Source organism: Phoenix dactylifera, chromosome 9 (genome assembly GCF_051530095.1).
Source record: "Phoenix dactylifera cultivar Ajwa chromosome 9, Ajwa_hap1_PhDact_Kaust_v1.1, whole genome shotgun sequence".
Lineage (NCBI taxonomy): Eukaryota > Viridiplantae > Streptophyta > Magnoliopsida > Arecales > Arecaceae > Phoenix > Phoenix dactylifera.
This window is the reverse complement of record NC_143198.1, coordinates 1,791,586-1,817,092: the sequence shown is the minus strand read 5'-3', so window position 1 is coordinate 1,817,092 and position 25,507 is coordinate 1,791,586. Positions and strand designations below refer to the sequence as shown.

The 25,507-nt window shown below is 36.8% G+C and overlaps 2 protein-coding genes across 5 annotated transcripts in view; one reads left to right on the top strand and one right to left on the bottom strand.

The window, feature by feature from the left end:
* The window catches only part of KU70 (ATP-dependent DNA helicase 2 subunit Ku70-like protein), a 30,640-nt gene extending 13,840 nt beyond the window's left edge, over positions 1-16,800 (top strand). The window contains exons 11-19 of one of the 3 annotated variants that reach the window (XM_008787881.6): positions 2,970-3,046; positions 4,010-4,157; positions 5,761-5,822; positions 10,981-11,041; positions 12,943-13,035; positions 13,114-13,234; positions 15,344-15,446; positions 15,571-15,763; positions 16,153-16,800. In XM_008787881.6, coding sequence (XP_008786103.3) covers positions 2,970-3,046; positions 4,010-4,157; positions 5,761-5,822; positions 10,981-11,041; positions 12,943-13,035; positions 13,114-13,234; positions 15,344-15,446; positions 15,571-15,763; positions 16,153-16,266 — 972 coding nt within the window. In that variant the 3' untranslated portion in view covers positions 16,267-16,800. Of the gene's footprint in view, positions 1-2,969; positions 3,047-4,009; positions 4,158-5,760; positions 5,823-10,980; positions 11,042-12,942; positions 13,036-13,113; positions 13,235-15,343; positions 15,461-15,546; positions 15,764-16,152 lie in introns of those variants that run through there. The other 2 variants (XM_039122146.3, XM_088703915.2) reach the window with 2 other exon arrangements.
* Positions 16,801-17,492: 692 nt separating this feature from the next.
* On the bottom strand, positions 17,493-25,146 carry LOC103704543 (uncharacterized). 2 transcript variants are annotated; one of them, XM_008787885.6, is made up of 6 exons: positions 24,338-25,146; positions 20,615-20,771; positions 20,043-20,219; positions 19,866-19,949; positions 18,361-18,442; positions 17,493-18,090 (listed from the first exon to the last, which is right to left on the bottom strand). In XM_008787885.6, exons 1-6 carry the CDS (start codon positions 24,721-24,723, stop codon positions 17,657-17,659), a joined length of 1,320 nt encoding a protein of 439 aa, XP_008786107.3. In that variant the 5' UTR covers positions 24,724-25,146; the 3' UTR covers positions 17,493-17,656. The 2 variants fall into 2 exon arrangements, with proteins under 2 accessions (XP_008786107.3, XP_008786105.3); XM_008787883.6 differs by having other exon boundaries at positions 20,615-20,774; positions 24,338-24,936.
* Positions 25,147-25,507: the final 361 nt, after the last annotated feature.

The window sequence follows — 25,507 nt, the reverse complement described above, 5'->3', positions numbered from 1 at the left end:
GTCCTTGTGCTTCGTGCGACTTTGAAGGATGCTCTAAAGTCATGAAGAAGAAATGAAGTAAAAGAAAGGGAAATTTGGGCCAAGAGACAGCGAATATGGTGGACAAAGATCAGGAAATGCTACAGATATGGCTCTTTAGGATGCTTTGTACTGCATTCAGTGAACAATCTACTCAGTTGAGGTTATAATTTTATTACAGCCACTTTATTGAGGCATTTGTCATCGGGACTTTTTCGCCGTGCATACCCATGGGCCTAGTGTGATTGTGGCTGAAAATCTTAAAGTTCAGCCTAGCTTTATTAATGTATTGCGTGGGCCTCAATTGGTAGAACATTCCAAGACCTCTCATTCGTTATTATTTCAATTTTGTGTGTTCACTTGCTATAAAGAAGCAAAACTTCATGTTTGTTCGGTTCAGCTATTATCTATTTATGACTATGTTGCAGAGTGTGATTACTACTGGAATATCTGAGTGATGGAGATAAGGTCATAATTTTCCAAACCAATTTTAGTGAAGCTATTGTCATAGAGATTTTTTGTATATAATTATAAGTGTCTCTTCAATTTGCAATGGCAATTTGACTTCTATAATGCTGCAAGAGAAAATGAATGCTCTTCTAAAGAAATTTTTTTATTAGGAGATAACTCCATGTTCATTGAGGTAAGTTTATAGAACTATGTGTTGCAAATGGTGACTGCTATTGGAATTTTTGAAGTTCTTTGTTAGTGTAGTGCTGATCTGCCCCACTGAACTTTTCAGTCAGTTTATTCTTCGGTATCTTTGCAATTTCAATTATTTTTAATAATCTTATAATAATGCAGACCTTCATAGCTTAGAAAATAAGCATGTGCACCACTATATCTGAAGTGATATATCTGCAAAATAATTTAGAACTATGGATGGTCACCAAAAAATTGGGTTATGTTAATGGGTAATCTTTCAATTTTAGTAGCACTTCTTGCAGCTTACGAACATGATATGTGGATTAATATAATTATGTGCATTAATATTGTCATGACCCGAACTTGGCGGTGGAAGCTGAGAGATATTTCTGTTCCAATTTCTGCCGCTTCTTCTCCCTCTGAATCAAACTTTTTCTTGCCATAATGTTCAGGCAAGTTTGGGGTTTTCCTGCTTATAATTCAATTAGCAATAAGGGGTGTATTTTCCACCTGTGCGTGGTGAATTTCTTGCTGTCCCGGAAAGGGCCTATATATGGCAACTCTCATTCTTTATGCATAAGGATAGGCCCCACGAGCATGCAAGGTGATAACCTATCAACAACAATTTAACCAATTCTAACAACTACCTAACAAACATAGGCAAGCGTAAAGTTTCAAACTATCTAGATTTCTAATAGCTTGGGTTGGCCACACACAAAGCATAAAAATAACCAGAATTAACAATACCACAAGCTAACTATCAAAACAAATCCACATACTAACATAACTTCTCAGATACTCCAAGGTTTAACAAGTTCTCCAAAACAACGTTTACAAAAGATGGTTTCCCCTAGAAGAAACTAAAGTAACAAGGCTGGGTCCATAGTAGGTCTTGGGTGTTGCTCTAAGCTTACACTCCAAGCACTCTGTGCCCACTCCTAAGCCTTAGGCTCTGAAAAGAAAGAGATAAATAGTGAGCAAAAAGCCCAATAAGTATCCAAAATAATAACTAGATGGATCGAGTAAGTACAAGAAAAGAAGTTTTTAACAAATTATGGATGCATAAACAAATTAATAGTTAATAAAGATAGAATTTTTGCAATCAATATTTCGCATATATTATCAAATATCAATTTGTAAGCTATTCTCCGAAATAGTTCTCAACTCATCAATCTATGAGACTATGGTCACATTATCCGTGTGGCTTGGTCTAAAGTACCGCATTTAATCCTTACAGAGAAGGTCTACCACATTTAACCCTTGTGGGGTAAGTCCAGTATACTGTATTTAACCTTTGTGGAGTAGCTTTGCCCCACTTAACCTATGCGGAGTAGGTCTAATGTACCACATTGAACCCTTGCGGAGAAGAGAATGGAGAAAAATTAGGGCAGATGGATTTACGGGAGAGAGAAGGGAGGAGATGGGGCGAGTGATGAAGAGAGATGGAGCAAAGGAACATGGGTAGATGGTGGTGGAACGAGAGACAGACGGTGGTGCTGTGGTGGCGCTCGTGTGAAGAAGAGGAGAGTGAGGGAGGGGGCGTCATGTACGGGCAGAAGAGTGGGTGGTTGTGTGAGAAAGAAAAGAAAGGGGTTGGGGAGGTGGATTTGATTAGGCCTGGGCCCAAGTCTAGTTAGGCTTGGGTTATGGACCGGATTCTTCAAAATATAATTGTCATAAGCTATTTGTAAATTATGGTTTCAAATCCCTATGGAATGTCCTGCAAGATGCCAGAACGTATACTGTCCCAAATGTTATGATGGGACTGTCCTGCCACCATAGCATCTTGATTGGCGCGCCCAGAGACATCCCCCATCCCAAGTGTCGGGATGACGCTGGACGGTGATACATCCCATCCCACAAAATTTAAAACCTTGGACAACTATTTTACTAGTCTACCTCATAGATAATGTCTCTATTCATAAGTAATGTTAAGGTAAGATCTCAAAATGCTAACTTTTTAAAGCTGCCTAATTTAATGAATATTTGTCTGATTTAGGATGAGATTCCACGTCTTTTTGAAATTTCAAAGCTTAAATAATCTTTAATAGTGCTGTACTTGTATACACATAGATATACAAGATGTCTCCTTATTGCATATATTCTTGCATCATATATTTGCATCGCTAGCTTATATGCTTGAGAATTTGTAGTCACTCGAACATACTCAAAGATACATTTTATGATTACTTGAAGTAAAAAACACATTTAAAGACATTTTGAAGCATTACCATTAAGTTCCCTTTTTTGTACTATTTAGGCTCTTCTATAGTGCTATAACATATGTTCATTTGTTGGTTTGGCAGACGGAAAGGTCCTTTATATGCGCAGACACTGGAGCTCTAGTTCAGGAGCCGCATACATATTTTCACCCTTATAAGAAGTTGGTATTCATGGCTTGGTTTTTTGCTTGCATGAAATTTTACCTTTTCCATGGCATGTTTACATGTAATTTCTTTTTTATCATTTTGTCTTACTTGTTTCCTACTTTTGTATCCCAAGTTGATAAGATGACTTCTTTTAAGGATGGAAAGTTGGTTACTCTTGCATATATTCTTGCTAAAGTCCAACCCAAATGCTTAAGCTAGGTTGATGGGCTTGTGAGTATATGAGGACCGCTAAGGTCCCTTCTCTAACTGATGTGGTATTATGACCACTTGTTGAACAATTCCTTCATTGATATGATTATTGCTTTACTTTTATAAATTGTCTTGATGATCACGAGATGTGGGACCTTTGTTACCTGAAATGGGATAGAGTGTGTGTATGAGTGGATTCGGTTGTAGGTGCAGGAAACAAATCTATTAGTAAAAGGTACTACGAAGCACTTAGAAGGTAGGTGCAAGAGTCGCGTACCAGCCTTGTGGCCTCCTTCACTGGAGCCACCTCCTCTTCCTTGCCTTCTCCCCTGCTCCACCTTCCCCTACACCCTCGAGGGGCTCCCCGCTGGCGAGGACGGCGATGTCGTGTACTGGCGATGTCGTGTGGCCATCTGAACAGCTATGCTGGACTTCGCCATGGCCACTGCCGTCTTCGTCCTTGCCCAGATCTGCTCTGTCCTTGAGACCCTTGGTGAACACCCTGACCACGAGGCCATCAACGATGCTCGATCTCCCCACCAGCTCGTTGAGCAGCTCCTCTCGTAGTTAAGAACAAAAAAGAGTGAACCAAACATGTTTTCTGTTGCCAGAAATCTTAAAAAAAATAGAAAGAGAATTCCTATTTCCTTTTTTTTTAAAAAAGAAAAGTGTTAACGATGCCAAACACAGCCTGAGAGTATAATTTTATCGTGTTCGCTGACTCTTTTGAATTAGTTTGTTTGCCTTATAATCTTATACTTTTGCAGTGAAATCATAAAATTTTCTATGGATGAACTATCTAAGATAAAGAACATTTCAGACGGTCAGCTTCACCTTTTAGGATTCAAGCCATTGGATTGTTTAAAAGATTATCACAATTTGAGGCCATCTACATTTATTTTTCCAACTGATGAGGTGAGAATGCTGCCTTTTATTTTGATTAAAGCTTAAAATTTCATTCATGGATTCGGTAGTGTTTTGGTATGTTGCTTGCTAGAATGTTAATTGCTTTGATGAAATTGTATTGTGACCATGAACTCTGATGACATGATCATCAATGGCAAAAGACTTGAGGAACCATTAGTGATTTTCTGAAAAGATTCTTTTATGAAATATTTATGTAAATTATTCTCATATGGTACGAGACACACCATAAGGGGAACAAAAATCTAATGTTTGCTTAGTGAATGAAATCCAAAGGCAGTGCTATAGTTAGGGTTGATAGAGCGAAACAGTCCTTATTTGTGGTAGGGTTTGTGTGAAGAATTTCAGGTGAAGGCTTTACTTAATTCCAATACTGCAGCCACATATGAATTTAGGCCAGGAATGTGCCACCTATAGCTCTGCCTAACCTTGATTTATGGTCATTCACATATAAGGGGAATCATATGTACACCCTTTTTGGTAGATGCATTTTAATATGGTCATCTCTCTCTGGACATGCTCTAGAGGGAGATAAGACCAAGTGCTTGTTGGGAAAAGGAAAATATATCAGTTTGATATAATAGACAACCCTATTTTGCCTCTCTTTAGCCCCCCATCTATCTGCTCCTGCTGCTTGGGAGCCCTATCACTGCAACAAATGTTACAAGGTTGGTGTCTATGGCGATAATGCTGCAGCTTGTCCACCTAACTTGCCGCTGCAATCCATTGCAATAAGTTCTCCGTCGCCATTGGGTTCTCCTTGACACTTGGAAGCTGGATCCCACCTATTGTTCTGAAGTGCATGGTCTAGTCCCCTGCTTGCTGCCTCTAATCTTTTCCCTCGAGACTTAGGCCCATGATATCCCACCCACTGTGGACTTTTCAAACCTACTCTCTGCCTTGTTTAAGATAGTTGATTCGACCAAATTCAGATTTTGTCTTTAATGTCTTTAATGTGGGATTTTGGGCTGGGATGAATAGTCCTTAAGCATTCAAATTCTAAGTTTGAAACAGGACAACAAATGACATTTCTTCGTTGTATGTGCTACTTCAACAATTTATGATTTGGCATTCTTATCGAAATTGATAGATTTCATTGATGCTTATTGAGTAGTGCATGCATCTAGAAGTCTCAAACTGACTTATCATCCGAGGAAGGAATGTGCGGGACAACTAGTCTAAAAGGATTTACATGGTTTAGTTCAAGCTTAGGAGAGAGCTAAAAGACTAGTTGTTTTGCCATATGATATGAAATGTCTTTAATATTTGTATTGTTGATTATTCTGTCATTATTAAATGTTGAAGTTCACTTTAAGTTGATAATGTAAACGGCCTATTACATTCCGTGAGCGAAATCACTTGGAATGGACATATCCAATTTAAGTTAATCTTCCATATGTTTTATTGCATATATTATTTATTCAAGTTATGTCTACCAAAGGGAGCTTTCTGTTCAGACTTCAGTGTTCAATTATCCATTGTTAGATATCAAATGCCCCCCTCTCTCTCTATCTCTCTCACACACACAAAAAAGAAAGCTCATAAGCTTACTGTTACATTTGGTGTGATTAATCGCATTTTTCATATGATGCAGGAAATTGTTGGAAGTACTCGCATTTTCATTGCTTTACATAGGTCAATGTTACGCTTTCAACGGTTAGTACGTAATAGCTAATTCTTGTAGTAGCTTAAGGTGGAGCAGAAAATCTAAATCATTGCTCGCATAGAAAATATAAGTAGTATCGATATCTTTTTTAGCAAGTACTAAGACATTTTCAGTTTTCATTATCTGGCTGGCTTGTATTATTCGTCATTGTAGTTTTGAAGTGCCAGTATTATTTTGGTTCTATATTTGTAGACTGAACATATGTTTTTGTCTGAAACTTCCTTTTTCACTTTGCATAAGCTTTCCTATTTGTTGACAATCCTTGTTTCATTCATCTGGAATTGACTCTCTGAATTCTGTGTTAAAAATTTCTTCGTAGCAAGGTTCATAATTAAGGTGCGACATCCCTCACTCCCGATGTTGAGCCTTTCTAGTATCTTTTTTTCTCGGCATTTCTGGTAGTATAACCATGGTATCCAAGGAGATCAGCTTACAAATTTCTTATTGCTAAATTTAGACAATTCTGTTGACCTGGCAGATAACTCAAGCTGCATTCCATTCACTTTATTTTGATCAAACTGATTTGTGAAGCTTCATCCCCTACTGCTTTCTTTCATGATAACCATTTAAAGATTCATTTCTCTAATGTCATTAATCAAGACACATTTTATTTGTGAGAAACATAAAGGGGCCTCAATGGACAGCTGCAGCTACTTCTCCTAGGTACTGAACATTCTTTAATACATTATTTATATTGTATACATGGATAGGTTTATGTATGCCTTGAATTTTCTTTCCCCCACCTGGTAGCCTCTCCATCATGGTTTAAAGTGCCGAAACGAATTGTTTTGGCCTAGCCTAGTCTGAAATTGGCCAATTTTTTTTGGTTTCAGTCAGTTTTGCTAGTTTTGTCCAAGTTTCAGCCGAAATTGACTGAAATTAATGCTTTTGATCTTTTTTTTCTTTGGTTTAATAAGTATATATGTTCAACCTTTTCTAATATTTTGTTCAATTTGTTAATATTTTGAAATGTCACAGTCGTCTAAGGCTCTGATTTTTTAAGCTACGTTACTTTGGCTAAGCTTTGTTACTATAGTGGGCAAGATGCAGTCTTGATGTGTCTTCACTAATTGGAAAGAGATACATGTTCCTATGATTCTTTATCTTACTTGCATGAGTGCTTTTTTCTTCTCTAGTTCTTTAGCATAAAATAATATAATAAAATAAAATAGTGAAATAAAATAGGTTTTTGTTTAGATGGATCTTTCTTGCTTAGATGGGTTATTCTAATAAATAAAGGGAAATATGCTTAAATGATTTTTTTTGGTAAATAAATGAATTTTTCATGTTCAGCTGATGAGTAAAATGAAATACAATAAAATGTGCTTAAATGGTTTTTATCTTACTTAGTTGAGTTATTAAAATGGAATAGAATAGAATAGAATATGCTTAGTGAAAAGTTTAATTAATTGTAAAAATTAGAGAGAATATGAGAAATTATAAAAAATAGAGAAAGTAAGGAAATTATTAGAAAATAGTAAAAAAATGTAGGAAAATTATAGGAATAGGGAAAAGTATAATATATTTATTGTATTAGTAATTTAGTTTCAACGTGAAACCATCCAAACTATGTAAATTATGCTCCTAAGTCCTAACTAACTCAAAATACAACAAATGATGTGAAATAACTTTTCTTGATGTTTCTTCTTAATTTTTTATTGGAATCTTTCTCTAAACCTCTTTGACCCAAACTGGGAGCTAAACTATCAAAACTACCAATGTCAAAGTTCTATCTAGATGACCAAAACTGGAACCCAACCAAGTTTTAGAACCTTGTTCTTTATATATTCCAGTACATATATAATTTTACCTGTAAAATCATGTAAAGGTTTTGAGGTATGGTTCCATACATGCCTATAACTTAAGGCCTTATTTGGCATTACTTTTGGAGGGTGAAATAGTGTTACTTGAAGAGCTTTTGGTCCTCTTGGGTGATTTTAAGGTGCTTGGTAAAAAATTTTGAAACAACTTTCTAGCTCATCCAAAAGCTGAAAAAGGTCTACAAGAAAAATTATAACATAGTATAGTATAATGTAATATAATAATATTATCATAATATTAAATTATATTATATAACATTATAAAAATATTATACTATTATCATCATTATTATTGCATTATAATAATCATGTTATATCAATATAATATTATTATACACTAATAATATTATAATATAATATATTCATATCATACTAAAATAATAATATCTCATTATTATAATATAATATAATAATATTATTAAAGTATTGTTGTATTTTATGATAAATTTAAAATTTTATATCTATTATATTATTTAGGTTAAATATCAAAATAAATAATTTATACATTAGGAATATTTCATAATAACAATTTTAAATTGTCCAAATGGTTATGCAACTAAAGGCACTATATAATGTCCTATATTATCATTTTTTGATACTAAAAGTATTTTGTCGGTTTGGTTACCAAATAGATATTAAAGTTCCACAACACTTCAGATTACCAGACAGCAAACGACTTTTTATTAAAAGCTCTGCTGACCAAAGCTCTATAAACAAAAGCTCTACTACCTACAACAATGCTAAATGGGGCCTAAACCCTTCTAGTGTTTTCCTACATGGATATGTCCTTAGCTATGAAAGTCAAGTACGGACTTTGTAAACTTGTCATTACTGGGTAAAATGTAGGAAAAAAAGATTAAAGAATTTTGTAAAAGGACATACGCAATTATTGAAAGTAAATGCTGATCTTCCTAATAAAGATGGACATATGCAACTCAAACTTGCAATGACAAAAAAGAATGCCTCCATTTGCATGCAAATTGTACAAGCAAAGATGATTCTTATTTTTTCCTTCTGCATTCACCTGTAAGTTGAGGTATCCTTTGGAAGGGATTGAAGCGTAGAATGAAAGATGAAGAAGAAATGATTCATGCAATGCTTTTGCAAAGATAACATAAGGCTGCTAATTGTGAGTGATATGTTAGAGTTGACTATGCGTGTTTCTACTCTTTCACTACTGAAGTGTAGTCCCATTGAATGACAAAAAAGAATGCTTCCATTTGCATGCAAATTGTACAAGCAAAGATGATTCTTATTTTTTCCTTCTGCATTCACCTGTAAGTTGAGGTATCCTTTGGAAGGGATTGAAGCTTAGAATGAAAGATGAAGAAGAAATGATCCATGCAATGCTTTTGCAAAGATAACATAAGGCTGCTCATTGTGAGTGATATGTTGGAGTTGAATATGCGTGTTTCTACTCTTTCACTACTGAAGTGTAGTCCCATTGATGAGTTTGCTGTGCACATAGATAACTCGGTTCAAGTATACTCGGTTGCCTGCTGCTAGAGAGTGAGGTGGATGGCATAAAACTGGTCATGATTTATGGGAAAAAATAATTTTAATCATGCTATTTGAACAGAGGTTTTAGAAAAAGATTCATACTTGGTGCTTGATTAAGAAACTGTTATTTTCTTCTTGGATGTCCACGAGCTAAAGAACGACCAACATATATAAAATAGCTGGCGCAGAGGATTTAAATCTGTGATAACAATGTAGTCCTCATGTATAAGAAGTTTGAGAGGCCATAGGGTTACAAGAACATTTGCTTAGTTATTGCACCATCCCTTTGCAGGGACTTATCTTGCTAACGAATTTGTCTGGCTCATTCTGAAATCTTTGTATGTGCTGAATCATTTTCCTTGACATGAGTGATGTTGGAGATTCTATGTACCCATGCTGTGGTAGTTGAGCATTTAGTTTGAGGAATTTCTTAAGGCTCAAAAAGTCTAATTAAAGTGAAGTAAGTTTTCTTGGATAGCCAGTTGAAGTCTTCTCTGCAGTTATTTGGCCTCATCCTCTAATGCATCTTGAGCATGGATAGTAAGCAAATAGTGCCTCACCTGTTTGTTCAGGTACTCTTGAGCTAATCCCAAAGTTTGACTAAAGATCCTTTCTAAGCTATGCTGTTGATGAGTTTGCTTGTATGAACATATGTTTTCTGGCAGAAACAAACAAAGATATGCAATAATAGTGTAGTGAAAAGTTGAGCAACACATTTCCCAAGTTAAATCCCACTTTGCCAGGTATAATGAGTCACCCTCTCAATGCCCTTGCATGAGAGCTGGAACTGAAGCAAAAGTGTTGACGCAAACATTTTAGGACTATTAAGGATATATCAAAAGGTTCTTTATGTCGCTTGAAAATGGAAATGTATAGAACATGTAAAGATTAGCATCCGTATCTGCAAAAGTTTAGTCTAGTCTTGTGGATTAAGATAGTGAAGCCTGCTTATTGTGCTGTGATCTAAATTCTAAAGTATGGTTTGAAAGATCATCGCATTTTTTATTGTTAAATTTTTAGTCATCAATAACAAGGTAGATTATTTTGATTCTTCTATTGGTACAAGTTATTGATTCCAAACATTATCAACAATATATATGATAATAGCACTTATTGATGTTCTCATAATGCTCCTAAATGGAGAATTTCCATATATATGATAGGAGGCCAGAATCCAATAAAGTAATGAAACTGATTTGAAAAAAATTTGATGCCTTCCCGTTCCCTTTTTCTTTTTCCCCAATCTTAAACCCAGTATATCACTAAAAAATATTTAGCATATATATACCAGAAAAGCGGAAACATGGGAAAAATCAAGAGATATAGTTGGTCTTGACCTTGCAATCATACTAATATAGCTTTTAGTGGGCCTTTACTTATATATTTAATCTATAGCATTAAGTTTAACAATTATCAATTGTTCTTTGGCACCAATTGCCTTTAGAAATTGGTTCAATGTTTTCCTTATGCTTAATTATCACTTTGATCTATACAGCAGAATTGGTCTTATTATCGTCACATTTGACTTTAATATTTCTATCCTAGTTATCATCTTTTATATGAAGCTCTCTTCGGTATTAGTCAGTGCATTTCTTCACATCACCTAACTCTATATCTACTAGAACTATTTATATGCATATCTATGCTGGAATCTAAGTACAGAGAAAATAGTAAAATGAATTTGGCAATGTTATTGAACTGACGAGAATGTTGTATCACATTGGATGGGTAAATAATTGGTCACACTAGCATTTAAAGTCTTCGTGGTTTAACAAAATATTTATTTTTTGCTGTTGCTACATGTATTGACTCTAGCAATATTTTTCAGGTTTGCACTTGCATTTTATGGAAGTTTATATCATCCCCAGCTGGTTGCCCTTGTTGCGCAAGTAATATTTTCCACTGGCCACAATGCCTGTACATATATATGTATATATTAGGTTGCAAAGTCGTCATTCAATAGAGTGAAATTTTCATAGTTACAGTTGTTGTGTTATTGTTGATATTGCATCGGAAATCACGTTAAGAGAGCGAGTTGATCTAGCTTCTTTCCATTGGGCTTGGAGCCTCAATCCTAGTGAAAAGGAAGCAATAGTGAACCTTTTAAATCAAGGATCCACCTTTTGATCATGATCTGCAATACTTAAAGTACCTAAACAACCAATCACATGTTTTGAATTATCTAACTTATGCATCTACTGGACCTAAAATGGACAGTAGCAATAGAATTAGTTTGCTAAAATGTGCTGTAGGATATGTTGAGATCCAGACTATCTGGATCTATACAAATTAAAAACCAAAATAGATGATTTGAGAATTTTGAGTGCTTGTAAACCATAAAATAAATCAAAACATTACACTATGTTGTTTATCTATGTTGGATATCTACAGAACATTTGATTTTGGTTTTTCTAGGTATTTTAGATGTTGATTTTGCATTGGTGGTATTTGAGCTTTAATTGTATCAGAAGAGTACCAGTTCACCCACCTCTTTTAACGCTTGTACATGTATGTACATACATATGTGCTTATGTGTATCCATAACACTAAATTGAAGTTGTATATGCACGCTCGTAAAAGCGAGTACCTTGCTTTTAGAATCTGATGTTGAGCACCATAATTTGAGATCTTGCCGCTTCATGCAGGATATAACCATTTCTTTTAGATATCATAATTTGAGATATAATACGGGATGAACACTTGCACCATGTGGTAAATTGCACTCCACGCTTTGCAGGGAAATGTTTCAGGCATCCAAATAATTATTTTGGTTATAAATAGCTGATTATTGGTGTTAGACATGTATCAACAGTTGCAAGGATATTGATTCTTTTAGGAATCTTTTATACATTCTTCAAAATGAATAATCCCTTCTTTATCAGAAAGAATATTATAGTTCTTTACCCCAAATCTTAAGGAATCCAATAATGTTGTATACTTTTTTTTACTCTAATCTGCTGGATTATTCAAACATATCCAGGAAGTATGACATATAAGAGTAGGAAGACAAGAAGGCAAGAAGGATGGATGACCTTGTAAATGCTGGATCAACTATGCTGTTAGGATATGTTATTTTTTCTGGATTAACCAGTGTTGTTTTCACATACCCAGAGTTAGTTGTTTCACACTTTTATGCATGTGTAGTCTCTTGATTATTTTTATTTCACGAGAAGCATGTGGAGACAATGTATTATCAAGAAAATTACTTAACATCATTAATTTGAACAAATATTTTTTTCTTTAGGATTATTTTTAAGAGGTCTGCTTTCAGAATTTGTTGCTGAGATCTTGATTACTATCAGTCTAGTAAAGTATCAAATTATGGAGTCATGCAATGAGAATATCATCTATATATATAGTCCTGCAACGATTGTTGTGGAATTTTAAAATTTTGAGTCTGATTTCCTTGCAGAATGAAAAGCAAAGGAACTTAGCATTATCATGATTCTTAAATTGAAAACTATATCTTTGTCGAATAACTTACAAATTGAAAGTAAAGTTCTGTAATAACAGGTAATGTTCACTTGAAAATAACACTTATAAAATCTGTATTTTGTGATAAGAACTGAAGGGACATCGAGTTTCAGAAAAATCACAAGATCTCTAATCCTTATTCTGGTAAAAATAATAAGTTATTGTAAAAAAATAATAACTTATGTGAAAGGCTTCTTTGTGAATATCAGTGTCATTCTAAAGTGCTTGTTTGTATATTTTGTTCCTGAAGTGCTGAATTCAACTATGTATTGAATAACTATCTAGTGAAACTAGCTAAATAAATGCATTTAAACAGGATGAAATAACCAGTTCAAGTGGTCAAGTGGAGCCTCCTGGAATGCATATGATATATCTTCCATATTCAGATGATATTAGACATGTTGAAGAGGCAAGAAAACTTGCACTTTGATTATTGTTCAGTTCTCTTTTTTGATTTACTAATTTACTAATCCAAGTTAATTTGCAGCTTCATATGGCTGTTGATGCTAATGCACCACGTGCCACAGATGATCAAATCAAGAAAGCCTCTGCTTTATCAAGACGTATAGATTTAAAAGACTTTTCAGTCTGCCAGTTTGCAAATCCTGGTATTAATCAACATCCTATGATTTCTTTTCCATTCTAATAAAACGTACAGTTATTAACAATCTATCATGAGCATCATACATTTTTAGAAGTATGCGGTTGACTAGGTCATTAATAATAAACCATGCATCCAAAGAATTAGGTCAAATTCATATCGAAATGAAAAAAACAACTCTCTTCTTTCTTTTCCTCGAAAAAAAGAAAGAATAGAAAGTCCTTTTCCCTAAGGCATGTGTTTCTTTCTGTTCTTTCCATCCTTTATTTACCTTTTTCTTTACCCAGTGTAAATTGTAGCACATAAAAATATTCCTTTTCATTTGTAAGCACTAACAAACAGAATGGTCAAGTTTTTAAACCAGTTCTTGAAAATTTTCGAAGTTCATCTACCATTTGATTGCTTTCAAGCTGACTTCATCAGCTAATGTTTACCTTCCCAATTGCATGATTGTTAGCCTACATGGCTGAGTCAAATGAGCCAATCAAGATTACTTCAGATATACCTAAACACGTTGAAGGTAATTTAACTCATAAAATAATTTTTTTTATTCTAAATTTTATAAAAATAGTGCTAATTAAGTGCTTCAAGATTTTTTGAAAACTTCTATTTATTAATTATATATGTGTAATGTAGAAAGCAAGGTTTTCGTACCAGCACCTAACCGGTATTTTGGCCGTATTGAGTGTCGGTACAATATTGTCAGTCCACTCCTTAGCGGCATTATGTGGGCATAGCAATAGTGAATATTAGTTTCTTACCGATCCAATAAGCTATGCCTGATATTAGGGCTGCCAATGGACCGGGGTGGGTCAGGTCAGGCTTATATCTGAAGCAAGTCCAGATTTTAGAACTTAGGCTTGAGCCTGGCCTGGATAAAATAAAGCACGAGGGCCTAGGCCTGGGCCCAACCCTACTGTGGGTTATATTTCAGGCTGGGGCAGGTCCAAGTTAGGCTCCTATTTATTTTGAACCAAAAACCCATCTAGGTCCAGCTTGGAATAAATCAGGCCACCTTAATTTTTGGCCGAATTAGGCTTTTGGGTTAAAATTCCGATCCCGATCCTGGTTTTTCATGGGCTGGGCTATTTGGCCCATGGACAGCCCTACCCGATATTATCCAGACTTAATATCAATATTTAAATAAATAAATGACATTAGAGCTGCGATGGAACTTCTCATGTTTCTAAGGTCCACTTAGTTCAATGTAACAAATAAGTTGAGTCATGCTCCAAATAAGGTAGGAATTAAGGTAGGATGTGGGAGAGGTGCAATCAGAAAGAGGAAGAGGATCTACCCACAAGCATTTGTCTACCCACCTAGATATGTTCATGTGACAATACATTTGATACTATATATTATATATCTCAGCTTTTTGTTAGTGTTCATTATTTCTTTTTTTGTTTTCTTTTGGAAAAGCTCATGTTTTATTTGTGATGATTTTATTAGTAAATTCTGTTTACACATCTGAGACATGATTTCAATATTCAAAAAATAATTAAATGATATTTAGAGCTCCTATGAAACTTCCTAGTTTTTGCAGGCCCACTTAATTCAATGTAACAAATAAGTCATGGTCAAAATAAGATAGGAAATATTATTGATATGCTTGAACTAGAATCTTGTGCTCAAAATAAGTTGTCACCAGTTGCACCTACACATGAAGAAAGAGTTGCATCCCCACTTAATTCAATGTAACAAATAAGTCATTGTCAAAATAAGATAGGAAATATTATCGATATGTTTGAACTAGAATCTTGTGCTCAAAATAAGTTGTCACAAGTTGTACCCATACATGAAGAAAGGGTTGCATCAGAAAGCAATCTAAACTTGTGCCCAGCTTCTGAAGGATCCGAAAGTTATTTCACCTATTATCTCACAATTGACTTACTCTCTTGATGATGGATCCGAAAGTTTATTTTTGGCTGGTTTTTGATGAGGGTCCATCATTGTCTTTTACTTCTAACCTTCAGCCTGTCACATCATAGAATATCACTGGTATAAACCGAAATGCAGATTGATGCCCATCAAATGGATGCAGAACTGGCCATCCTACTTTGCAAATTTTTGGCCCTGATAACTCTGACATAAAATATTGTATTGTTTCTCTGTCCAGCTTTACAAAGACATTATGGGATACTGCAAGCCTTAGCTTTGGGTGAAGATGAGATGCCAGAAATCAAAGATGAAACCTTACCTGATGAAGAAGGCCTGTCTAGGTGACTCGTCTGCTGTATGCTGCAATATTTCTTCCTTTATGGCCTTCAATTTGATTTATCAACTGTTATTGATGTTCCATTTCTATAATCCTAAATTCAGTCAAACTTGTGCTATTATCTGCAGGCCAGGAATTGTCCGTGCACTTCAAGAATTCAAAATATCTGTTTATGGTGAAAACCATGATCAGGAGGAAGCCAACACCGCAGCTGCAAAAGGGTCTGGAAGTGAAGCTTCTAGAAAGCGTAAAGCAATGGCTGAAACTGCTGCAAGGGAGAGTGCAAGTTATGATTGGGCTGATCTTGCAGAAAATGGAAAGGTGAGAGTGTGTTTATTGATTTAGGCTACGGTTCTTCTAATTTTGTTCTTTAGTAAAGGTGGCCATAAACAGTTAAAGAGTATTTAAACTAGTTGTCGTAGGGGGCTGGACAGCTAAACATAGTTCTATATTTAAAAAAAAAGGACATTATTTGATTTTTGTGGCCAAGTTTTGCTACCTCAGTGCCGAATCCTGTACCGGTACTATCCTATTATATTATTGGTATGCGGTATGGTACGGTAAGATTCAGCATATCGAGTGTCGTTACGGTATGGTATCATGTACCGGTACAGTCTTGTATGCTCGATATGATACATTACCGACCAGTTTGGCAAATCTTGCTCATGACTAATGATAATTTTCTATTTTCTGATTTTATTTGTATGCAGCTGAAGGATCTGACCGTGGTAGAGTTAAAGTACTACCTAACTGCTCACAATCTCCCAGTTACTGGGAAGAAAGAGGCCTTAATCAGCAGGATCTTAACTCACTTGGGCAAGTAAATTTTTGTTGAAGCTGTACTGAAATGTCATGCAGCTTGCTGAGCACCGTGGAAGGGCCCTTTGCAGTTGACCTAATTGCTTGAAGCTGGGTTTTCTTTGGCAACCAACGTAGCTCATCGGTTTTGTTATAATATTGCTGTAAAAAGATCCTCGCTTCCCTTTTCCCCTCTTTTCTGTAAATGAAAGGTAGCAAATAGTACAAGCTACAGTTTCTAGGATATTAATTATTTTAAGTAGTCTAAAGCTCTGCATTGGCGGAAAAGTGACGATTTTAAGGATGCTAGAGTAGCTGAAGTGTTATAGCTACATAATTTGCAGAAAGAGGAAAGAAGTATCCTAACAAGTTGACATGTACGTAAGAATGGACGGGACGTGATGTCAGATGAACTTTCAGTGAGAATGGGATGATGAAAAGTTAGTGTTGACCTTGTGAGTGTTAGTGTGGCATGAGCATCTACTAAGTTGCCTGCCTCTATTATTAGTTTACAGCATACCTTAAACCGTTTATACAAGTTCAAAATCTGTTCTGTATCAGTTCCACCCCTCTTTATCTCCCAGTCTGCTCGACCTACTGCACGTAAGCAAAATGGATGGTTTGCCGGCAAAATGTTTTGTGTTCGTTTCCCAGCAATTATTGCTGGCGAGTGATGGTTTCCGCTCCCTACATCATTTCGAATAGCAGGGGACAGCGGACTTGGGTGAGTTTTCTCTCAGGTTTGTCCATACCAATCTTCCAGCCAATATTTGGTGTTTATCTTTTAGCTAAATTGGTCTCCTTGTTTCACATGCAATGTTTCGTCATCAGGTGCTACAATCCTGTGATAAGCTATGGGAGAAGCAAAAGATGGGAAGTCCTCATAGGCACAAGCTCAAGGAGATTTATCTTACAAAGTCATCATACCTGTAGTAATCTGACATTTTCCAGTAGTCTCTTAGCGGTCTCCCAGGTATTACCTGAGATCATTGCTTCAATCCATAATAATTTCTAAGCTCCAAATGATCAGATCTAGAGATGAGCCTCCCCAATATCAATGCCACACACCCTTTACCTTATAAGTTATTCCTTGTTCGGTGAATGTGACGACCATTTCTGGAATGAAAAGCTTCTCTATCCGGCCAGGACACAATACCATAGACACGGGCAAGCTTCAGTATGCATATCCAGTGGGCTTATCGTACGCTGTTAGATATCCCACCACAAAATGATAAGAATATCATACAAAACATTGCGATATAAAGCTCGCGGAGTAAAATTGATACCAAATTAATTGTCAACTATAAAAACAAAAAAATTATATACGCAGCTTTCCCGTCATTTATAACATTCCAGCACTCTAAATAGGAATCAGAAATCAGTCCCTCAAAATAAACTCTGCGCAGAAGGTAACTCTCACTTCCTTGCAAGCCTCCTTGCAGCGCCAAATAACAGAGACTTACCAATAAGACCGGTCTGAAGCCCACAGATAACAGCTATCGTTCCACCAATAACAACCCATTTCCATTCAACTCCTTGACGGACCTCATGGGCATCATCATTGTTACCTGCTTCTGATTCACCGGACGGTTCTGGGTCTGAGAGAGTGACGGTGCCATCAACCGGGATCTTTGTGGTGATACGTGCCATTAGTGCACTTCTGGACAGGGATGTCTCTGTTTTTCTCATTACTTGGTATGCTCTCATACCAGATTGCAGTTTTTTAACAGCTCCCCACATCCCATGGCGGACACCGACCTTTGCTACATCCTTGGGAATGCCCATGTCTTCATGGTGAACGAGTGTTACTTCACATGCAGAAACCTGCCCATCTTGTCTGCGGGATTCCACTGCATTCATGTCAATGAAAACAAGCAAAAAAGAGGTCACTAAGAATATTATATGATCCACATGACACAATATAATAGTTGATCCATAGAATCCAAACATGACATGGAAGGAAAACTGCCATGATCACAATTAACCCACCATCTTAATGATGTACATGAGATTTCATCTTCTGTGGGATTCAGTTAAATCATATTTGTCTACAGTTTAGCCCTAGTAGCATCCCATCTAATATAACAGGAAGCACGAAATTAATTAAAATATATATGTACCTGGCCTGATGCGCCAACTTGAGAAATACAATTCCACGCGCCTTGGCTTTTCTTTCTTGCATAAAGCTGGGTAAGGAACACCCTGTAGAATAAAATGTGGTGAATTAATCAGCAAAACAGCACACAAAATTAGGATATTGCATACCAATAGCTGATGGTGTATATCTCACACTAAAGATGCAGAATGTGCTAAACAACAATCATCCCCATCCTAACTTTACTGTGAGAAGCTCGAAATATAGTGAAAAATATGCATGGATGGACTGCTATTCACATCAACACTATAGTGTAAAGATTATTACATGTGCTGGACTTCGGATGCCAGTTAAGACAAGTTAGCTACAGGTCAGCTGGGCCTATCTAAAACTCCAAAAGCATCAGGCACATCACATGCTGACTGAAACCTCAGTGGACTGAATTCTGTCACCATTGTCCTTAAAGTTCCCTCCAGATCTCCCTCCCCCTCTCTGCTACTGTATCCTCGCAACAGCTATGGACTTGTCTCCTAGAGATCCTCACTATCCTGTCATATACTCCAAAGGCTTTCCTAGCAACTGCTGCTATGAAAGCAACACCTAGTAAGGTAGATCTTCCTCCCTCCCTCCCTCCCTCCCTTGGCAGCAATACCTAGTCAGGTAGATCACTTCCCACCACCACCACCACAAAAAAAAAAACCAAAAAATCCCACCTGCATTCTCGAGCTTAGACGAGCTAGGTTCAGCTCTATCTCTGCTTGAGCATTACATATTGAGTATATGTAAACCAAGCTTGAGCTGGGATTTCTCAAGTGGATTCAAGCCGATCTCAAACTGACCCTTTATAATTTTGCGCCAAGATTAAGCAGAGCCCAGATCGCTAGTCTTTGGCTCATTTATGGCCCTAATACCAAACTACAGTCTTATAACTCAGGCCAAGATGAACAGGTAATCAGAAAGGTCTGACAGCCCATTTGGCCTCCATCCTTGTAATGTTTCCTTCAATCATACAGAACATGATCATGGAAACCTTTGGCTTTTGCAGGGTGAAGAAAAATTTACTGTGATTTTATTCACTGGTTATGGAACATTTTTTAAAACAATTATTGCACAATGTCATGTGAAACATGCAGTATGCATGATCAGTGCTGCTCTGCCAACGTACTACAAAAATAGTACTTCACAGATGAGTTGAATAAAATAGAAAAGGAGCGGGGCTGGGGAATCTTGAATTTTGTATTTCGTGATGTGCAGCCATGTATCCAGCTACATGGAAGCAGATGCCCTTTATGCTAGAGCATGGATGAAAATGAAAAAGGAACTATTATTTTCTACTTAGAAAACACTGTCCCGTACAAAATCTTTTTGAAGAAAACATAGTTATAGCAAATACAGTAGTATACAAACAACACAAATTGAAAATTGGCTAAACATATAAAGAGCACCGAACATGATCTCTAATTTGATAGCTAAATAATGATTAAACAGTAGATATAACCATAACTAATGTATAAATTTGTCATGTAATACCTTTGTCACACAGTAGTAAGTCTTTCCAGACTCCCATATGCGTCGACCAATAATGTATTCTCGATCACTGCAGAAGAATGGGAACTGGAAATGACAGATAAGCAATCAAGTCAAACTTTTACTAATCTGCAATTATAAGTTTGATAATCAACATCATAAGTGATGCTTGCGGAAAACCTTTTTTATCCAGTGAACAATCGTAGTCCCACTTTGAGGGAATTCCTCCAAAGTAGTAAAGTACGCAAGCATGGGATCCCATTTAAGTCGAAAATCATCATCCCAGAAGAAATCTCTAACCAATTCAGGAGTTGCATCCTCAAATATAGTTCTGCTGCGATAAATTATGGGGCCCACCTGAGGAACAAAAAAGAACATCAGAATCTTGAACGTATCATCAACAAATTAGACCAGTGATGATGATGCGACCAAAAGCACAAAACTATATGGCAAAGAAACAAAGCAAAAGATCTTCATAGCATTTTTTTAAAAAAAAAATTAGTGGAAAAAGAAAAAATAAACTAAAAGAAGTCTGTCAAAATGTGGAAAATAAAATGGATTAATAAAGAAACATTTCGAAATATTTAAAAAAGGACAATATAAAGAAGAAAAAGAACACATGTGCATGCATGAATTTGAAGCAAAGCCCAGGAAACAAAAAAATGTTAGACACACAAAATGTTTTCAGAAGTGACGATCAGAAACTATTTTGTAGCAGTCATTGTTCAAAATGTAAGAACACTGCATTCTACCTCAGGTTCGTGACGCCAAGCTTGGTATATCATGTTTGGAGTGGTGCGTTCCATCTGATTTTGCCATACTGCATCTCCTACCTTACCATCTAAAAGATGCAATAAATGCTCCAAATCTTTGTCAGTAACAACATCATGCCCATCCTCAAAAGCTCCACTGCTAGATCGAGAGAAAGATCAAGTGCAAAGAAAGTTAAGAGTAATTTGAACTTCAAAGACATAAAGTAGACCACTTAAAAATATGAAACCACATAAATTGAAATAGATGTGCTGTAGAGTGCCATCTATATGCCGAAATCCTCAATTTTAGCCAAAAAAAACCGTTGGAAAGTTGCATACCAGCAAATCCTTTTCCGAGTGCAACATGGTCCTAAAAACAAGATTCTCGCAGCTTACTTGAATCAACACAACCTAGTCAATTCCCCGAAAACACCGTGAAAGTAGCAGCGAGGACAATTTTGAAAAAGTAAACAACACATCCATACCCATCATGGAATTAACTATTCATGAGACATAGGGGAACATTGTGTTGCACAACTACTCATTTGGGATATAAATTTATTAGAGCTTAACATAAACTTATACCAAGATTTAAGAGTATCACTATCACATGTCACATAAAACTTACTCCAGATATGCAACTAATTTATAGCTAACTGACCCCATCAAGGGCTAAATCCCATGGCAACACCATCTTAGTCCTCCTCTCCTAGGTCAGCCATGACTCTGAAGGCTAATGATTGAAGTGGTCTCCCAGAAATGCATTTAGTTCTTAATCTTTCTAATCTACTTCACATCATTTCTTCCTCCTTTCATGTGGCTGTGGTCTAGCAATCTCACCATTTGAAACAGGGATTCTTAGCCTGATGCTAATGTATTCTGCATTGATCACACTGAGAATGGCGGTATTTTTTATGACTGACTCTCCCACATAGTCTATACCCAACTACATACTGATGTCCTAAATGGAAATTTGAGACTCATGGATAAGTGAACCTTTGTCCCAGGCAAAAAGCATTAAAAGCATCTTTATGGCCAGCGACATATCAACAGTAGTTCTAAGCAAATCCAGAAGGATTAATTGGAAACAGGATATGTATTTCTAGGATAACCTTTTTTATCCTCAAAACAATAGTTGATTTCAGTTTAAAAGTGAATGATTCTTTAACAATTACATAGTACCACATTACAACTGACAGTTCCTTAGTTACATTTTAGTTGAAAAAGACACACACCAATACTTTTTCTCTTATTGCTAATGGAGGGAGTTTGACATTGCAAAAATTAGATGCGGTAAGAAGGGTGGATAGCTCCATTCCACCATATCTAAGAGATTATCCAATGATAAAGGCCATTGATCAGAACTGTCAAGTATAACAATCCCAGCCTCCTGTTTTGGCTGTTCAGCAGACATTTCAGGTATAACTGCAGTTTATCCTCTTTCCAACCTAGGCCAATGAAACCAATGCATCTCCAAGGGTGGTCATAACATAAGATGACGGATCCGGATACTACCGTTAGACATATCAAGCTTGAAGGCCAAGAGTATTGAAACTAAAAGGCCTAGGAACACAGTCATCTTCAACTATTGATCATTAGTTAATATTGAATAGATACAAATGGTTTTCATCAGAAAAATGACTATTTCAAACATAAATCGCATCACATAGTTATACATCAAGCAGGGCTTCATAATTAAAGAGGCAGAATGCTTAAATCATGTCGGAAAGCATCCGCATAGAAATCTTTTTACAAAGAATCAAAAAGCCAAGGTAAGCCAATGCATTCTATCCAACGCTAATTGTGTTTAGGTCAGATTGATGGTTCTTGACAACATCCTTGGATTATATAAGATCACATTTTCCGCATTAAGGCAAAAAATTACATATAGAATAAGGATATTTTTAACTAAACATAGTCGCAAATGCAGGTTGTCTCGAAACAGCTTTGCACTAAGGCAACCACTTAAGCTTATTCTATTTAAACATGAATTGAGACTCATAAAATTAAAACATAGCTACAAAATTAAACTAAATTAACAAATTAAAGGAGTAAAATAAATTATAGAATTTTTAATTTATTCAAAACCTATTTTAGTGTGACATGATATGTTTACTGTTATGCAACAATGGTAATTAATCTTAAAAGAAACATGTTGAATACTTCAAATGAACTGATGCAACAAGAGGTTCAACCATATAATGACTAATGAATCCAAAATCGAGTATAAGCAACTAATCAAGTATTAGTGAATTTGGTTGGCTGTAGCTAAGAAAAATAGAGTACCATAATAAAGATATCTAATCCACTCAACTAACAGGCCTAATATATTGACAACTCCATGATATTGTGTATACTAGTTCCCCTTGCCATCGAGGTTCTTGCAAGGTAGTCGGTCAACATATAAGATCTGCCAAAGTGTTTTGGTACTGAGTGGAAGGCCAGGTGACCACCTAAGCTCGGGTTGCTGCCTCCACAGTCTAGGTGGCTACTTTTCAAAATAATGAGAGGAAAAGTGATCAAGTACTGGACTATCTATGATTACATTGAAGCAGATGCCCATGAAGAAATATATGAAGTCCTGATCATTTTCCTCCCAGTTTGAAATCTGTGTTTTGATTTAGAAATACATAACTGATATCAAAAGTACCATCATCAATATCGACAAAACCTTTTTCCCATCAAATAAGGTCGGCACCAGAGCTAACATTGAGAAGGCTCCATTAAAGAACTAAACAAAGTTTTATAACTGGTATCATATCAAAAGGATGTTTTCGATGCACATTTCCAGTACATCCAATAAAAAAAAAGATCCTCTGTCAAATTTCATTTGTTTCACATAGTCATACTTTGTACAATGCATCAGCCATTCATAAATAAGTTCATAGAGGCCACTGAAACAAAGGATAGGCGCATGCATGAAATTCTAATCTCTCAATCAAATTACTAAGCCCATGCGTGTCATTGTAAAGCAAAGCATCACGGTAATAACCAGCTGCTTCTCCCTCTAGCTTGCTCTCCTTGTTTGCTTCTGGTACGTTAATCTTCAAGATTTTACAAGCTGGCCCCGTACTACCTTAAAGAAGCACTGAGTTTCTTTCTTCTTGGATAAGAGACCCATTTGATAACTTTCATGAAATTGTGAGCCATAATCATATGATTTGCTGGCTCTACTCGTTATGCATGACGACCAAGTAGTCTCATAACTCAACCAGCTACTTCTATCATCTCTAAACTCTAGGAGATCCCACCCCCCCACCCCACACACACCCCCCTAACAGTCTTCTGTCTAACCTTATCATTTGACAGACAAAATGGGACTTTAAGCATATTAAAGTGCACTCCTTTCAAGAAGATAGGGTTTATAATTAAAGCCTATCTTCACACAGAAAGTTAAGAAGGGGACAAAGATACATAAATTCTTGTATCGTGACCCATTTTTTCTACAATTCGAATCTTCTCAGATTTCGAAAGATCAAGCTGCATCCACAAGAAAGCCAAGATACACCTTCCAATCTCACAATCACCATTAGTATAGAAACCAAGAAGGATAATACTTTTCCTGGAAATTAATCAATCACCAAGCTTTATCTTTCTATCAACATGAAAGAACCCCTAATTTGGCACAACATTCACTATCCTCATTCCCGAAAATGCATATATTAAATAACTGTCGCACAGAAAACAACTCAGAAACAAGAAACGAAATGGATTCATACCCACCTGAAGCTGCCACCACCGTCCTCCTCCGCGGACGACATCGAAGCCGCCGACCGGGAGCCCAAGTCCTCCGCGGCCGACGAGCCCTCGCCCTTCCCTTTGAAGTTGGACCAGAGCTTCCGGCACACGGAGAAGGCCGAGAGGGCGGTGAACGCCAGCCAGAGCCTGCGGGCGCCAAGGCCCGGCGGAGCCGTCCACAGGAACCGGAATTTACTCCTCATCCCCAAGAACAACAGCCCCGTCCACCGCGGCCGCCACGACCACCCGATCACCAGCCCGATCATCACCGCCACCCAGATCGGCACCGCGCACAGCAAAATATCGATGAACGTCTCCACCACCGCCGGCCGCCTCATGAAGTCCACGAAATCCGTGTAGATATCCCCCATTATTTCCTCTCCAACTCGATCGTATCCTAAAAGAGACCAAGGAGAAGACGCAGAAGAGAGCGAAACCCCAGGACCAGATCGATCCTCTTGGAACGCCGGTGGAGAGGGAAGCGATAGATAGGGTTCGTTCGTTCTTGGCGGATTTGGTTGGAAAAGAGGAGATAAATTGGGGGAGAATTGGAGGGAGAAGGAGAAAATTACCACAGGATGAATCTTTAGAGATATTACGTTGTGGATAAAATACAGCGGAGTTATCGGGGGAGTTCGTGTCGTGGCGCGATGTGGTTGGTTCGGCTGGCTACTCGGGTCGGGCGCTTGACTCGGCGGTGATGGGAGTTTGCGACCGGCACGAGGCGTTGAAGGGTCCAGCTGTGGCCGGGTGGTTAGCTTGGTGCATCAATTAAAAATTTAGGATGGATACCGTGTGCTATGGTTGGCCTTGGTATATCTGATATCACCTACCCCTCGCCCTCAATTCCAGTTAGAATCAGCTGTTGGGTGGAACCCAATTTGGTATTTGTCATGATGCGCATGGGCTAACCAATGTATCAAATTCTACATAACTCCCGGTTGGGTCATTAAGTAATTTGGGAGTCCAATATACACCCTATCAAAAGAGAACCAAGTAACAATTTCTAGATTTTGGGAATGGCATTATCTAAGGGGTCATTTGGTTCGTGGGAATAAGAAAGAACAAGTGTGATCAATGAAAAAAAAACAAAGAAAAATTTTCGAGGTGTTTTGATTGTGTTGATCATTGTTTTGTTGATTTTATACGTTACTA

Bases quoted from the DNA above. Each gene is read 5' to 3' on its own strand.
- LOC103704543 (XM_008787883.6), bottom strand. From the start codon at position 24,723: ATGGGGGATATCTACACGGATTTCGTGGACTTCATGAGGCGGCCGGCG. The intron at 20,775-24,337 runs GTGGGTATGAAT...CTCTCGATCTAG, and splicing joins GACGGTGGTGGCAGCTTCAG to CAGTGGAGCTTTTGAGGATG. The intron at 18,443-19,865 runs GTATTACATGAC...TTTATTCTACAG, and splicing joins CTTACTACTGTGTGACAAAG to GGTGTTCCTTACCCAGCTTT.